Below are 17,358 nucleotides of genomic sequence, written 5' to 3' on the forward strand. Positions count from 1 at the left end.
AAAGGTAGCCGTTCTGAATGTTGGCACCGTCGCCTCAATCGGTAGGACTGCTTCGGATCCATAGACTAAGTGGAAAGGGGAGTACCCCGTTGCTTCTTTCTCCGTGGTTCGTAGGGACCATAGGACGCCGGGTAGTTCGTCGGCCCACCTTCCTTTAAGGTCTTCCACTGTCTTCTTCAAACCGTTGAGGATCGTTTTATTGGTCGCCTCCGCCCGTCCGTTGCTCGTGGGTGGCGGACGGAGGAGTATGCGTACTTGATGCCAAGCTCTTCTAACCATTCATTATCGTGTCACTCCAAAATTCTCGGCCGTGGTCGAACACCATGACTTGGGGCAATCCGAAACGGGTTATAACATTTTCCCAGATTACCTTTCTGACGGCCGCTGTGGTCTTCGCCGGTACCGCTACAGCTTCAACCCATTTGGTGAAGTAATCAACGGCGACGATCAAAAACTTCCTTCCTCCGGAGGCCGTTGGAAATGGCCCTAGCATGTCCATCCCCCATTGTGCGAAAGGGAGGGGGCTAAGCACCGGTTGCAGGTCTCGGGAAGGAGCGTGTATTACCGGGGCGTGCATCTGGCAGTTTGCGCATTTCTTGGTCTTCGTTCTGGAGTCCTGAAGCATGGTGGGCCAGAAGTAGCCGGCTCGGAGAGCTTTGTGGGCTAGCGTTCTTGCCCCCATGTGGTGTCCGCAAATGCCCTCATGAATCTCTGTCGAAGATAGCTCTGCGTCGGTTGGACCGACACATTTCAAGAGTGGTCTTATTACGGACCTTCATACGTTCCCTTCGAATACCAAGTACCTGGCGGCGATCCTTTTGAGCTTGGCCGAGAGATTGCGGTTATCCCAAGAACTCACTTGTGAGCTTGTATTTCATTATCGGAGTCATCCACGTTGTCTCGGTTTCTACGTTGCCCATCATGCCGACGTCCTCGATGATACTCTTCGTATTCCTGATATCTACCAGCACGGTTCGGCTGATGTTCTTGATGGTTGAGCTGGCAAGTTTGGAGAGAGCGTCGGCCCGGTTGTTCTCGGACCTGGGGATGCACTGAATTTTGAAAAACTTCAATTTTGTGTGGCTTTTTTACCCTTTCCAGGTATCTTACCATCCCATCGTCTCGCGCCTCGAACTCTCCTCTCGATTTGGTTGGTAACCAATAGTGAGTCTCTCTTTAACACAATGTGTTACCCTCCGTGCCCTGGCTAGTTCCACCCCGTTATTATCGCCGTATTCGGATTCGTTGTTTGAGGCCGGGAAGGTGAACTTCAAAGCGTACTCAAACTCGTCCCCGTTTGGGCCGATGATAAGGATGCGGCGCTGCGCTGTTGGTTGTGGAGGACCCGTCGGTGAATACCTCCCATACACCGGGGTGTATCTCCTCTTGATATGTGCACTCGGCCAGGAAATCTGCAAGTGCTTGCCCCTTTATCGAAGGCCTTGGTTTGTATTCAATGCCGAAGCCGGATAGCTCCACCGCCCACTTGACGAGTCTGCCGGATTGTTCGAATTTTTCCAGTGCTTTCTCTAATGGCTGGTCGGTTAGGACCGTCACGGGATGGGCATCGAAGTAGGGTTTTAACTTTCTTGCGGCAATGACGACGGCGAAAGCCGCTTTTTCAATCAGCGGGTAATTCCTTTCGGCTGGCAACAGTGTGTGGCTGACAAAGTAGATTGGATGTTGCTGTTTGTCTTCTTCCCTGATGATCACGGCGCTGACCGTGGCCGAGGTAACTGCTATGTAAAGGTATAACGTCTCCCCTAGCATCGGCCTGGACAGGGTCGGGAGGGTCTGAAGATGAGCTTTTAGTTGTTTGAAAGCTGTGCTCTGTTCTTCCCCCCAGCTGAAGTCTTTATTCCCTTTTAACACTTTGAAGAATGGGGTGCTCTTGTCGGCTGATCGAGAGATGAAACGGGCGAGAGCCGCCATTCTCCCGGTCAGTACCATAACCTCTTTTCGGTTCCTTGGTTCCGGCAGTTTTAAGATTGCTTGGATTTTATCTGGGTTGGCATCAATGCCTCTGGCACTGACGAGTACACCGAGGAATTTACCTGCTCGGACACCGAAGTTGCACTTCATTGGGTTGAGCTTCATCCTGTACTTCCTTAGTGAATCAATGTTTCCCGTAAGTCGGCCAAGTGCTCGCTGTCGGACTTGCTTTTCACAATAGCGTCGTCGACGTAAGCCTCGATGTTTCGCCCTTTTTGACTTTGGAAAACTTTGTCCACCGATCCGTGTACGTTGCACCGGCGTTTTTCAAACCAAACGGCATCATTTTGTACATGTATGTGCCGTTCGCGGTAATGAACGCGCATTTAGGCATGTCCTCCTCATCCATGAATACCTGGTGATATCCCGAGAAGGCGTCTAGCGGGCTCGATGGTGTAGCTGCCGTGGCGTCGATTAAGCTATCTATCCGAGGCAAAGGGTAACAATCCTTGGGGCATGCTTTATTAAGGTTGGTAAAATCTACGCACATTCTCCATGCCCCCGATGACTTCTTTACCATTACGACGTTGGCTAACCACTCAGGGTAAGTACAAGGCGTGATGAAGCCCGCTTCTAGTAATTTATCTACCTCGGCCTTGATGGCGTCATCTTTCTCGGCTGAGGAGTTTCTCATCCTTTGCTTGACAGGGCGAGCGGTGGGGAGCACGTTTAGCTTGTGGATGATTACCTCCCGGCTCACGCCTGGCATCTCGGCCGCTGAGTAGGCGAAGACGTCTTTGTTCTCCCTCAGCAGATCTAGGAGAGCGGCTCGAATTTTGGTTCCGTGTCGACGCCGATAGTCACGGTGCGGCCTGGATCAATCTCTACCTCCTCGGTCTCCGCTCCCTCTACCATGCCGACGGTGGTATCAATGGGTTTGCCATCCTGTCGCAAGGATGGGCTTTTCCCCTTTTCTGATTTCTTCGCCGTTTTGAAGGATTGCAGGTCGCACCCTCTGGCGGATGCCTGGATATTTACCACCTCGTCGTTCTCGTTCTTCGAGGTGAGTTTATGCGCTTCCCCCCGGTCCGAGACATACATCAATGTCAGAGCTCGGATGGACATCACGGCGTCAGCCGCACTCAGGGTGTCTCGGCCTATGAGGACGTTGTAGGCGGATGAGCCGTCAATGACCACGAATTCCGACATAACGTTCTTGGCTGCACCTCGTTCTCCGAACATCACTTTGGCGATCCCGATTGACCCCGGGGTACCATGCCGGCCCCGAGAAGGCGTACAATGGGCTGGTGCAGGGGGTCAAGTCTTCAACCTTCAGACCGAGGCTAAGAAAGCATTCTCCGTACATAATATTTGTGTAAGCGCCTGTGTCAATTAGGCACCTCTTCACCAAGTGGTTGGCTATGTCTAGGTGGACTGTAAGTGGGTCGCTGTGAGGAGCGACGACTCCTTCGTAGTCCTTCTTTCCGATGGTCATATCGGGGATGTTGGAAGCGGGGGTTGCTAGGTTGGGCACAAAATTGATGGCCTGATATAGCTCATTCAGGTGCCGCTTGTACCCACGAGTGGACTCGCCGTTCACGTTGCCCCCGATGACGACATTAATTACTCCTTTCCGTTCTAAAACGGGTTTCCTATTCGATCCGCCGGCATCCGTTCTTCGGCCTCCGGCGATATATCTGCCTAGGCTCCCCTTTCGGATCAGTTCCTCAATGGCATCTTTCAGATGTCGACAATCGTTTGTTAAGTGGCCGGTGGAGCCGTGGTACGCGCAATATTGGCTGGTGTCGCCGTCGCCCCTTGGCTTAGGGGGCCTTTCCCACTTCTGACCTTCGCTCCTGCTCAGGGCGAAGACTTCTGCGGCGGATACAACCCAGGGGGTGTGATCATTGTCTTGCGCTTTCGGTAGTATGGTCTTGAACTCCCCGCGCCCGTCAAGTTCTCATTTCTGGTGGGTTTATCGGACCGTGACCTATTGTCGCCACGGTGCCTTTCTTCCGGGCTGTCCTCCCGTCGGCTTTTCTTTTCTGAGGGCTCAGTCTCGCTGGGGCCTACCCAGGTTTTGTGGTAGTCTTCTACTTTGATGGCCTGATCGGTCATTTTCCTGACGGCACTCAGCCCCAAACCTCCGTGTTTGATGAGCTCGTCTTTTAAGTTTCCCTTCGGGAGGCCTTTCATCAGTGCGAAAGCCGCTAGTTCGGGGTTGATCTCCCGAATCTGTTGGACCTTGCCGTCGAACCTCTTCACGTAGCTTCGTAGAGACTCGCCCTCCTCCTGTTTGATAGTCAGGAGGTCCGACGTCTCCACGACCGTCCTTTTGTTGCAAGAATACTGGGCTAAGAAGGCGTCCTTTAGGTCGGCGAAACAATATATCGAGCCGTCGGGGAGCCCCTTGTACCAACTCTGAGCCATCCCATGCAGGGTCGTTGGGAAGACCCGGCACCAGACTTCATCGGGCTGCTCCCATACCGACATGTGAGACTCAAAGGCCTCGGCGTGGTCGGTTGGGTCACTATCTCCTTTGTATGTGAGTGCCGGCAACTTCAGCTTGGGTGGCACGGCGATGTCTAGGACATAGTCGCTTAGGGGCTGCTTGACCACGTGTCGGATGACGCGCGGCGACCGACTCCTCGCATTTCTCGTCCGGCTCCTCTCCTCGTAGCGAGAAGGACTCCTTCTTTGATTTGAACTTCCTCTCCGACTCTCATGAGTCGGACTTCGCCGTTCCCCCGGGGTGTGCCTCGTCGGTGTTGCGGCGGCGCCCGTCCTCTCCCGAGTGCGAGATGGACTTATGTTTACCACGACCACCTTGGGCTCCTCCTCCGTCTTGATATGGTCTGCTTCTCCGGTGCTCCGTTCAAGTTTCTTGGAGTCACGTTAAGGGCCCCGTTCTCTGGGCGGCCGCCGCTTGTGTTGGCGTACTGTGTGAGTGGTGTACTCCGATCGTGTCTAGGAGTGTCTTCAGTTTCGCTATGTCAACCACCTGTCCCATGATGGTGACCTGGTTGATGGGCGGCGGTGTGTCCGTGAATGCTCGGCATTCCGAATTCCGGTTGGATTATTCCGCCGGTGGAGGTTTGCACTACTCCAGAATGGTGAAATGTATCATCTTGGTGTGGCTCGGTTTCGTCGGTCACGACTACTTGTTGCTTTGACATCTTAGCTTTTGGGGTGGGTTTTTTCTTGTGTTTTTGTTTTTGTTGTTTTGGGAATGAATGTGACTAGCTTTTAGTGTCTATTCCCACGTACGGCGCCAATTGTTCCTGTGTAAATCCGGAGCAGATGTTTGATACCACTCGTAGCTAGTAGAATGATGTCCTTGCTAGAATCCTTCCTGCGGTCTCCTGAAACGATGAACAAACTGAGGGCTCGGCTTCGGCCGAGCGTACTCACTCCGACGCTCAAGTCAGTAAACTTAGAGAGGTAAGTCGTTGTTACTTGGCTAAGAGTGTATTGTAGAGAGATAAGGAAGATATTACCAGATGAATAGTGGTTATTAGGTCAATTTGTGGATCCTTTCCTCAATGAAGGTTGAGGAGTATTTATAGGCATTCACCTTTTGTCACGTAGTGGCCAAGTGGCCAAGTGGCTCATTAGGTGGAAAGACCGTTTTACCCTCGTAGATGGACCCGAGGAGGCTAGCCGAGGGTCTTGGATATGAGTACGCGGATATGCGTCCGTGGCTAGCTAGTTGTCCAGCCGAGACCAGTGACAGTGGTAGATGGATTGTGTCGGCTAGGCTGTCTAAGTCGTTGATTTTGCTATGGATACCCTTGACCTTGCTCGATATGTTGACTTGGTCAGCGGTGCAGAATATGCCCCATCAATTATTAATCATGATTTGTACCTATTTTATTACCTTTAGTACCATTTTTTCTTAAAATTGTACAATGATCTCTCAACAAAGCTTATTAAGAGATCGTCTCTCAAGAGACCTAGAAAGTGATAAAACCAAGTGTGAAAATTTGTTGAAACAAAATAGTTTCCAAATTTTTTAAATCTCATTCTCACTTGGAAAAATCATCATTTTTTTTCCCTTTGCCCTCCCCTTTGGTGCACTTCACACTATCACTTAAACTTTGATTTTTCAACACACAAAATCAATTATTTTGGTTATTTTTTTCTTATGGGTCGCTGATAAACAAGTCAAGCAACTCACCAAAGTCGTCTATGTTGACTTAAAAGTGGGCCCATTTCTTGACTCTCTTGCTTAATTAACCCATTTTCCCCTCATTTTTTAAGCATTTTGAGCTCCAAAGATTCAATTTTGTCATCTGGGTATGTTTCAATTCTTCTTAATTTCAATTAGTTTGTGTTGAATTGAATTGGGTTTTGATCAATTTTAGGGTTTATGTAGAATTAAGTTTGATTTAGGGTTTTATTAAAGTATTGATATTTGTATTAATTGCTGAAGTTTTAGGTTGAATATTGTGAATTTGAGCTCTAAATGTTATATTTATGTATTGAAATCATGATCCTGTGATTTTTGTTGGGAATATTTGTTAGGGTTTTGCAATTTTTGAAGTGTTAAAATGGTTATTAATAGAAGGTTAGTTGCTTCAATAGTGTGTGGTTTAGGATGTTTGATTGTTATATTGGGTGATTATGGTATTGCTGGGACTCAAACTGATGTAAATTGTTTGAAAAAGCTCCGGGAATCGGTTACAGACCCTAATGGATACTTGAATGGAACATGGGATTTTGGTAATAAAACTGAGGGTTCTATTTGTAAGTTCATTGGCATTGAATGTTGGCACCCGGAAGAGAGTCGGGTTTTGAATATTAAGTTAAGTGATATGGGTTTAAAGGGTGGATTTCCGCTTGGTATCGAGGAATGTACAAGTATGACAGGATTGGATTTATCTGGTAATGATTTTACTGGTCCAATTCCTTCAAATATCTCGAAAGTGATCCCGTTTGTGACAACACTTGACCTCTCAGACAACAGTTTTTCTGGTACAATCCCGGAAAGTCTTGCAGATTGTATTTACTTGAATGATATCAGCCTTGATCATAATCAGTTGTCTGGTCAAATTCCCCTGGAACTAGGAGATCTTGGTCGGATTAAGAGTTTTAATGTTGCCAACAACAATTTGACGGGGCAGATTCCTCATTTTAGTGCAAACATTCCCGTAGATAACTATGCCAATAACCCCGGGCTTTGTGGGTTACCACTAAAGGAATGTACTGTTTCTAGCAAGTCTCACACCGGGATTATCGCTGGTGGAGCTGCTGGAGGATTTACTCTCGTGATTGTTGTAGCGGGTATAGCATTCTTTTACATTTCACGGATGAAGGTTATTAGGAAGAAACTGGAGGATCCCGAAGGTAACAGATGGACAAAAACATTGAAGGGCGTCAAAGCTGTCAAAGTATGTTCACTCTTTCAACTTATTTTGTTCGCTTATTCAACTTCTTTTGTTCACTTCGTCAACTTGTTTTATATTAGAATTTAGAAAGTTATCGTTCACATTAGTGCATTCATTTGTCACTGGTATTCTTTTTGTGGCGATAAATTATGGGTGTGGGGTGCCTGTTCATTTAAACGGAATCCTCAAATGTTAACCCTTGCCTTATCCGACTATTAGAAACATAAATTTTCTTACAAGATACAGTAGTCACTTACATGCCACATATAGAGTAGTGGGGTCTTAAGACCCCACAATTTTTCGACAATTGACGTTTTTTATCATTAATATTTGCCTGTTTTGAAAATTTTATGTCTTTAAGACCCAGTAATAAGATATGAATAACAATTACATTAGAATAGACCCCACAGGTAAACGATTCTGGCTCCGCCACTGCTTACATGACACACGTTTTTGATAATACTAGAGAAGTATATTCTAAATTTGAGTAATTGGGTGAAAGTTCTGGTGATTTGTCCGCTATATCGCCAACATTCGTTCTTCTTATGAATTTAAACAAATTCTGTTATAAGACTGTGTTAGTGTTTAAGTGTAACCTACCCTGTTATTCATCTTGATGAAATGATGCGAATATCAAATGTTCCCGAGGATTTCGGCTGGTATCACAACAAGACAGTATTATATACAAAATAAATCTGTGTAAAAAATATTAGTCATTGCGTACTTTTGTTAAATAAAGTTTTTATGATGCTCAGGTATCTATGTTTGAGAAGTCGGCTTCAAAAATGAAATTAGACGACCTTATGAAAGCCACAAACAACTTCAGCAATAACAACATCATCAATTCTGGAAGGACGGGAGCAATGTACAAGGCAGTGATGCCTGATGGTACATTCCTTGCGGTTAAAAGATTGCAAGATTCACAGCGGACCGAGAAAGAATTCTTGTCGGAAATGAACACTTTAGGCAGTGTGAGGCACCAAAACTTGGTTCCCCTTTTGGGCTATTGTTTGGCAAAGAAAGAGAAGTTTCTAGTCTACAGATACATGGCTAATGGAAACTTATATAACCAACTTCACCCTTCAGACCCTGAGGCCTTCACGCCTGAAATGATGGAGTGGCCCACACGGCTAAAAATCGCTATTGGAGCCGCCAAGGGGTTAGCTTGGATGCATCATAATTGCAACCCTAGAATTCTTCATAGAAACATAAGTTCCAAATGTATTTTGTTGGATGAGGATTTTGATCCCCGGCTCTCTGATTTCGGTCTAGCTAGGCTCATGAATCCGATAGACACCCATTTGAGTACTTTTGTGAACGGGGAATTCGGAGATTTGGGGTATGTGGCCCCAGAGTATGCAAGGACGCTTGTTGCCACCCCAAAGGGAGACGTTTTTAGCTTTGGGACTGTTTTGTTGGAATTGATCACCGGTGAAAAGGCAACTCAGGTGTCTAATGCCCCGGAAACCTTTAAGGGTAATCTAGTCGACTGGATTTCTCAACTGTCGGAAAATTCAGATCTCCATTCCGCCATTGACAAGCGTCTCCTTGAGAAAGGTGTCGATAATGAGCTATTTCAGTTCCTTAAGATTGCTTGTAACTGTGTTACTCCTATGCCTAAAGAGAGACCGAGTATGTTCGAGGTGTACCAACTGCTGAGAGCCATTGGAGAAAAATACCATTTTACAGCAGATGATGAGATCATGATTCCTACAGAAACTTCCGATGCCAACTTCCCGGACGAGCTCATCGTCTCCCGCAACGATTCATAGAAGGTAGTGTGAACCATATGTAGACAACATTTAGTAGTTTTAATATCTCTGTATAGAAATTATGGTGATAATATTAATGCGTCTAAAACGAGAAAAACTGTCACACGTAAACTCAATTTACCACATGTTTTCGATTTTTGTAGTATGATTTTGTGCATCGGGATCTCTAGTTCATTGTTAAGGTCTTAGGGTAATTTGTAATATGTGTTTTAATCTATTACTCTTGTATAATATACGGTGTTTTAATGATAATAAGTATCGTTTATGCTTTCATCCCTTGCATTTCAGTAAGTGGATTATACATCTGATGTGTACTTTCTGTACTTTCCTAGTGTTTAATCCTTAATAAAAGGTTCGAGAAATGTCGTGAATGTATGAAGTTTGAAGCGAAAAAAGTTTCCTTCAAATTAGGATTGTTATAATTTCTACCAAAGACGGAAAATAGCTGAGTCATCATGTCATTTCTTCAAGGTAAGCAGCGGTTTTGAGCGCATTGGAAGCCACGGAGCAGTCATCAAAGCCGCTCAGAGCAGCACAGCTGTTGATGAAGAGCTTCTTGTTGCTAATCGTTTCCAGCACTCGCAACCTCTTCTTCTGGTACTTGGTTAAGTCTGAGACAGGGGTTTCCCGTCCCTTTTGGCGAAGAAGACAAAAACATTCCTGTCCAAATTCTGGCACTCCGAGTTTGTCGCAGCATTTCTTCAGCGCCGGATTGATGGTATTGTACTCGAAATATTTGCAGGAAGACACCACTTTGTTTCGCTTTGCAGCAGTGTCACATTCATTTAGCCGATTTCGAATCAAATCTTGCAGGTCTTTTACACTGGTTTGTCCCTCTGTGGATTGCCAATGCACTGCAATGCTGCAGAAAAGTAATGTAACTGTGATGAACAGCTTCGGAGATTGAGACATTCTCTTGATGATGATAAATTGATAATTAAGTAATTGAAGTGTTTTGGATGTCAAATTTCAAAATTTAATTTTTCATTTTTCATTTTATATTTTATATTATAGGCAAGCTCAACTTTACGCATACATTCAACATGCCTACCACTAATGCAGCACTAATACGATGTGCCACCCATCTCTATGACTCTATCCCAAATATTTGACGAAGTCAGAATTTACGGTTAGAGAAGATGAAAAATTTCAGCGGGAGCGAACAAGTAATGAATGTTACAAGGAAAAGTTGAGAAATTCTCAAAAATTTAACTAAATTTTCGGATTTTTCATTTTCCAACGGAGGCCAGCGTCCTTGCTAGCCTCCTCGCTCCAACCCCTGGAACTATTAATTTGTTTCTTTAATTCATGGGACACATTAAATATTATTGTAATGGAACTGCAGTCCAACAAACATAATTGAATTTGTCAAAATATTTTGGGATAAAAATGGATGGCACATCGTATTAATGCTCTGCATGTTCGTTCTTCGAATTACCTATAAAATGGAAATAGCAAAGTTTATTTTGATATCAAAAACATCATCTAAAACACCAATTTAAAGAGAAACAAAAAAAAAACAAAAAAAATTCTTTTAATAATCATAATGAGGAACATCATCACAGTTATGTTGCTAATCTGCTGCACTGCATTGGTTCTGCAATGCACGGAGGGCGCGGATAAGCGAAAACTGCGCAATGTTCTTGATAGTCGGCTACGAATTTGCAGACGTAGTGTTTTATTGTCGCCCTGCAAGTTTTTGTTGAACAATAATGTCCAAGCGGACGACCAGTCGCTGAAGAAATGCTGCAAAAAGGTCGGTTCAGCTAAAGTTGGGCAGGATTGTTTTTGTCTTCTGCGGGAAGTCGGACGAGTAACTCCTAGCTCGGAGGTGAACTCGTATGATAAAAAGACGTTGCAACTGCTGGAAGCGGTTAGCAGCAATAAGCAGCTGCTGAGTAGCTGCGCTGCTCTGAATGGCGTTGAAGACAATTGTTCTGGGGTCGCCAAGGCGATAAGGCGTGAGGCTGAAATTCAAAAGATGACACTGCAGGAGGATTTTGCAATGTCGTCTCAGTGCGACAAAGCCGCGTTGAATCTGAAGGACATGTGCGGGTCTACAGTAGTCAAGGCTCGAAGTGGGTCAGGGGTTGACTCAAAGCGGAAGGCAGAGTCCGCGGTGTGCTGCTACGAGCTAGAGAGATTTCGGGGTTCGAATTGTGCCTGTTCCCTTGGATCTACTGTTTCTACTTCCAAGGATATCCTCGACTTCTTGGCAGAAGTAGACGCGGTGGGTAAGACATTGTCCGCCGGATGCCTCGGTTTCAATGTGGATGTCAAAGAGTTCTGCCCCAAACCCACCAACCAGGGCGACAAAAAACCGTTGTTGTTCGACAAATGTGAGACGACAGCTCAAGACGCGGTAAAGACATGCACTCCCATGATCAACGAGGCAATAGCAGCATTTAACAACACCAAGCCAATATCTGACGCTGACCAGAAGACGATTAATTGCTGCGCGGTCCAGAAGCAGCTGGGCCGAACCCCAATGATGTTTCGTAGAGGTCAGCCAAAAAGTTGTGTCTGTAACATGACCGTTTATGAAGAATACCAAAAGGCATCAGAAGCGGACAAAGTTCGTCCAAAATCCGCCAGTAACAACCCGCAGACGGTAAGTTGCTGCAAGCAGCTATCTAAACTCGTAGAATCTCCGCCACAAAGCTGTTTCTGTAACATCACTCATCACAAATCGGTCACAAGTCGCGCTACCACGACTGACTTCCTGACTGCTGATATCATCAGTCGCGCAGTCAAAAAAAACTGTTATCCAGAAATCTCCTTAAGTAAATATGATTGTGTGGTTCAAACCCCTTATGTAGATACCCCAAGTAATCATAATAGTTTCGGGGCGGTACTTGGCAGGTATTTTACAGGAGGGAATAAGGAATTGTGTAATCTAGGCATGAAGGGACCTCGAGGGTGTTAATGAACTCGCTCGTCTCGTCTCAATTACACCCCTAGTTATGTCAACCCGATCTTGATCCTTGTGTTAACCCATCTTGCTTCCAGGGGGGAACCTACATAGTAGCAAAGGGTAGCACTCGCTACCCCAAATTCCCAAAAAATGATTAAGATTATCGACTTTTGCCACCCCAATTTTTTTAAATATGCACCTTAACATAAGTGTAAAACAACATCAAAAACAATTCGTTATCCCAAAATTTTATTTCTGGGTTCGCCCCTGCTTGCTTCTTTTGCTTCTTTTGCTGAGTTTCATGTGTGTGTGTTTTTTTTCTTTTTTTACGGACACAGTTGATGTAATACTCTAAAAATAAAAGATTTATGTATTACGGAGTATTTATTTATTTATTGTTATTTTTAAGGGATTTTCCTGGTCGTATTGCTTGCTCTTTAGACCCTTGCATTTTATAATAATAAAATGTGTGTTTTTCCATTTTCTATCATATACCCCTCATTTCTGAAAAACATCTCCTATACCCCTAAACTTAGTTAGTTATTATAAACCGTGACCATAGTGTAAATGTGTAATGCTTCCGTCAAATGCTCATTAATACCCACTTCTTATTTTCTTACCTTTTCCATTATTTTTTGTTGTTCTTGTATATTTTCCTTTTCTTCCCTCTTACTGTTATTATGATGAGAAAATATTCAGCCTTCATTTTATAAAGATGCACCAATACATTGTTCCAGCTATTAAGTTTGATTACTAAGAGCTTCATTACATTAACAAAAGATCAAACTATTAAGTTTAATTACAAAAAGTTATACCATTAACCACATTTTGGTTCCTTGCAGTGGTGGAGCTGAGGCGCCCCGGATGAAATTTTCGAAGTTTTTAGTTAAATTTTTTTAAATTTTTCCGAGTGTACCTTATCAAATTAGTCGTTCGCCCCCTAAGTTCAAATCCTGGCTCCGCCACTTGTTACTTCCCACAAAAATTGTACCCAGTGTTTTCATAACTAGATAAAAATACTACAGTACAAAAGTTTCTTTTCGGAAAGCATTTTCAGTTTTTAGAATGCAACAAAAAGTACTACTTCAAGTTAAAAACTTCCCAAATTATAGTGTAAGACGGTCTCACATCGTAAGACAGTCGACTTTTGTAAAAAGATTGTTCATTTATTGCTAATAAATGGGTTATCTTTTTACACAATGGAACCGTCTCATAGTATGAAACCGTCTTACGCAATAACTACTGTAAAAACTTAGTCATCTATCCTAACATCCACGCACCCACATTTGTGCTATCATGCAAATCAATTGATTATCATACTAAATCCAACCAAAAGTTAAAAACTTGGCCATATTTAAGACTACAAACATTAACAGTGGAGTGTATTATAAAAATCCATGATCATCCAACAAAAATGAATTTCAAAAATCAAAAATTAAAAAAGCAATTGATAAGATTATAGAGGTAAATGGATGTACATACCATGAAATTTAGAGGTGAGAGACGGACGGAGTAGTAGCAGTTGATTTGGGGCTTAATTTAGGGTTTCATTTAGGGAAAAGGAAGTAGCGACTAGCGAGTGAGGGTGTTTAACAGAGGAAGAGGAATAAACTTTTAGTTTGTTAGTGTTGAGACTTCAGAGTATACATAACGGAGGTGAGGGATCCATTATTTTTTTTTTCTCTATGTCTCTCATGAGACCTATTGTTTACAGTTTGATGTAGGGTCAAATTAATTCAAGAAGGGCGATTTGCATACTACTACCTATTAAAGTCAGAAAATTTTAAATTACTACCTAATATACCTATTTTTGCAAAATACTATCTAAAACACTACAACTAAATAGATTCTACTACTCCTTAGACGGAAAATGCGAGTTTGCTACTAATAAGTCGCCGGAGCTTGTGTTAAGACTATTCTACCCTTACTTAACACCCTCCAACAATTAACCACCTCACATTTACTCATCTTTTTTAACTTTCAACATAAAGCCTGTAAACCAATATTGCAGCCTACAATTTCCAAAATCCAACCCTTTTCATCATCGTCATCATCCTGGATCATCTTTCCATCATATATTCAAGTCAGCTACTTCAATTTCTTACCTGTTTATCTTGTTAATTTTGGTAATGTCTCAAATTTGAAACCCTAATTTCATAATCGTCAGCATTATCGGTTATATTTTGGGGGTTTTCGTTGCTTGATGATTAATTGCATAAATAGCAGCAAAAAGATGCCAAACTCAAGACAAAACACACCAAAAGTGTGCCCAAATGCCCCATATAAATCAAACGCCTAAATTAAATTTACTGATTTGTTGAATTTGATGAAATAGATATCAAATTAGCTGAGTAAGTTGGTATTGGCTACAAAACTGGTGAAAACAGACAAGTTTGAGGTTTGGTATATGTTGTGTGGGAGGAATTTAATAGAGAGAAAGCTTACCTTTAATGGAGGAGAGAAAAAGTGAGTTGAGTAAAGATGATAATGGAGGGAGAGAAAGGTTTGATTATTAAGGATATTAATAAGGGGTAATATGGGTATAAATCTAATGCAAACATAAACAAAAGTGGAACTCAGCCAATCTCAGGTAAGTTTGGTGCTTCAAGTTGTGTTTTCCGTCGGATGGGTAGTACGCTGGGTATATTTGCAACTTTGTAGGTAGTAGTTTGCATAATTAAGTATAATATGTAGTAAAATAAAAATTTCGAACTTTAATAGGTAGTATTTTGCCATTTTTTCCTTAATTCAATTAAATTTCTCAGCCACATCATAATCTACTTGGAGCCATGTCATCAGTCCACATGGGAAGTTAACTAAGCATTTGAGGGAAGCGTTATACTACAAAGCGTCTTGCTTGTGATAGGCTAATCCCGTCACAAGCTGAACGCCTCTCACAAAAAGGGAGAGGGAACAAGGTGGGGCAGCCCCCATGTGCTTCCTCACTCACCTCTCATGGGTATTTTGTGAGAGGAAACACGGTATCCGTCACAAGTTTGTGACGTATATCGCCATCTTCAATGAGATTTTGTGGTTATACTAAGGTCACGGTTTATAATAACTAACTAAATTTAGGGTACAGGAGAGGTTTTTCAGAAATAAGGGTATATCATAGAAAATAAAATAATATAGGGGTATATCATAGAAAAACCTTTTTTTTTATAATGTAAATCGAGATGTCTCCACTCGCTGCAGATGCTCTCACAAAAAGGTAAACGGTTGGCTAAAGAGTTTGCTCCAAGAGTTGAAGTGAGCAACCACTACACCAAACTCATTTGATTTGCATTTTATAATGTACTACGCTTCTTTTTATGCTAAAGAGGAAAAAATAACATCGACGGTTTAGAACTTTCCGGCTACTAGTTTTGATGGGGCATATTCTGCACCCGCTGACCAGTCAACATATTGAGCAAGGTCAAAGATATCCACAGCAAGTCAACGGCTTAGACAGCCTAACCGACGCGCGACTGTCGGCTGTCGGATGGGTCCGGCCGGGCAACCAACCAGCCGGGGCACACATCCGCGAACTCATATCCAAGACCCCTCGGCGGTGAGTCAACAGGGCCCGCCGGCCTGCCATGGGTCCCTCGGCAGAGGGGTAAGTCAGTCTTTCCACCTGCTAGCCACTTGGCCACTTGGCCACTACGTGACAAAAGGTGAAAGTCTATAAATACTCCTCTACTCTCATTGAGTAAAGGATCCACAATTTAACCTAAGAATCACTATTCATCTGGTAATATCTTCCTTATCTCTCCACAATACGTACTTTGCCAAGTAACAACAACTTACCTCTCTAAGTTACTGACTTGAGCGTCGGAGTGAGTTCGCTCGGTCCAAAGCCGAGCCCTCAGTTTGTTCATCGTTTCAGGAGACCGCAAGGAGGATTCAACTAAAGACGTCATTCTACAAGCACGGGTGGTAACATATAACTAGGGATGTCAGTGGGGCGGGTTTTGGCGGGTCTCGCCCCGCACCCGCCCCACTTGGGGCGGGCGCGGGTAATGATTTGACGGGTCATGGGGCGGGGATGGGTTTCAAAAGTATCATTCGTCGCGGGTCGTGGGGCGGGGATGGGTATCACATGAAACCCGCCCCATACCCACCCCGCCCCACACCCGCCCCGCCCGCCCCGCTCCACATGTCCCCGCTCCGCTTATACCCGCCTCACTCATCTCCAAATCACCAACCCACCTATAATAAGTAGTAGTAATTATACTATAATAATAAAAGAAAATTATAACAAGAGGATAAAAAGCCCAAACCAATGATACTTGGTAAGAATGCTAACGGAGCTTTAGATGATTTGAGGGAACAATGAGTGAAGCTCTGTTAATTTGATCAAGCAGCTTTGTTTACTTTGGACATGCGTTTCATACTTTCATTGTTTGTAAAACTCTTTCATGGTTTGAAAAACTTGTGTACTAGTTAATTGAATGTATATTTTGCGAAAACTTATTTGTATAAGTAGTATGACTACTCGACTAATATGTTTTAGATTTTAGATTTATATTTTTAAAAATTGTTTATGAGGAGATAGGTAATTTGGCGGGTCAACGGGTCCCCGCGGGGCGGAGACGGATTTTAAAAGTTCAACCCGCCGCGGGTCGCGGGGCGGGTGTGGGTACGCATTATAGACTCGCGGGGCGGGTACGGGTTACCCCTCCTCCGCACCCACCCCGCCCCATTGACATCCCTACATATAACTGCTCTGGAATTACACCCGGAACAATTGGCGCCGTCTGTGGGGAAAGATACTAGAAGCTAGTCACATTCATTCCCAAACAAAAAAAAAAACCAAAACAAAAACCCACCCAAAAAGCTAAGAAGATGTCGAAACGACCAGAGAAGGTGTTGGTGGAAAACGAATTCTACCAAGACGACACATTCCACAACTCAGAAATCGGGCAGTCCCCCACCGGCCGTATCACTGATACGACGAACGGGACGCCGAAGGAACAAGATATGCCGCTGCCGCCGACCAGTCACCATCATGGGACATGTGGTTGATGCAAAAAAGCTGAAGCTACTCCTGGACATAATTGCCGATGCACGCCGCTCACACACGTCACACCGACAAGAGCGGCGGAACCCGTCCCAGAAACCAGGGCCCAGAATGTGACTCCAAGAGACTTGAATGGAGCACTGGAAGAAGCGGCCTGTCAAGACGCCGGGGAGCCCGGAGCGCTCGGTAGACCTTAGTCCTTCCCGCACTCGCGAGAGGACGGCGTCACCGCAGCGCCGACGAGGCACCCCCCAGAGAAGTGAAAGAAGTCCGACTCACCAGCGTCGGAGAAGAAGCCTGACTCACCAGAGTCGGAGAAGAAGCCCTTCCCGCCACGGGGAGAGGAGCCGG

The 17,358-nt window shown here is 44.3% G+C and overlaps 1 protein-coding gene across 1 annotated transcript; it reads left to right on the forward strand.

The window, feature by feature from the left end:
- Nucleotides 1-5,957: 5,957 nt before the first annotated feature.
- On the forward strand, nucleotides 5,958-9,364 carry LOC141646647 (probably inactive leucine-rich repeat receptor-like protein kinase At5g48380). The gene is made up of 2 exons (XM_074454537.1): nucleotides 5,958-7,322; nucleotides 8,075-9,364. Exons 1-2 carry the CDS (start codon nucleotides 6,483-6,485, stop codon nucleotides 9,089-9,091), a joined length of 1,857 nt encoding a protein of 618 aa, XP_074310638.1. The 5' UTR covers nucleotides 5,958-6,482; the 3' UTR covers nucleotides 9,092-9,364.
- Nucleotides 9,365-17,358: the final 7,994 nt, after the last annotated feature.

This window comes from Silene latifolia, chromosome 3, assembly GCF_048544455.1.
Source record: "Silene latifolia isolate original U9 population chromosome 3, ASM4854445v1, whole genome shotgun sequence".
In the NCBI taxonomy this organism is placed as follows: domain Eukaryota; kingdom Viridiplantae; phylum Streptophyta; class Magnoliopsida; order Caryophyllales; family Caryophyllaceae; genus Silene; species Silene latifolia.

What these genes read in the sequence shown, in the direction of transcription:
- LOC141646647 (XM_074454537.1), top strand. Translation starts at nt 6,483, where the DNA reads ATGGTTATTAATAGAAGGTTAGTTGCTTCAATAGTGTGTGGTTTAGGA. An exon ending in AGGGCGTCAAAGCTGTCAAA is followed by an intron (nt 7,323 to 8,074) that starts GTATGTTCACTC and finishes TATGATGCTCAG; the next exon opens with GTATCTATGTTTGAGAAGTC.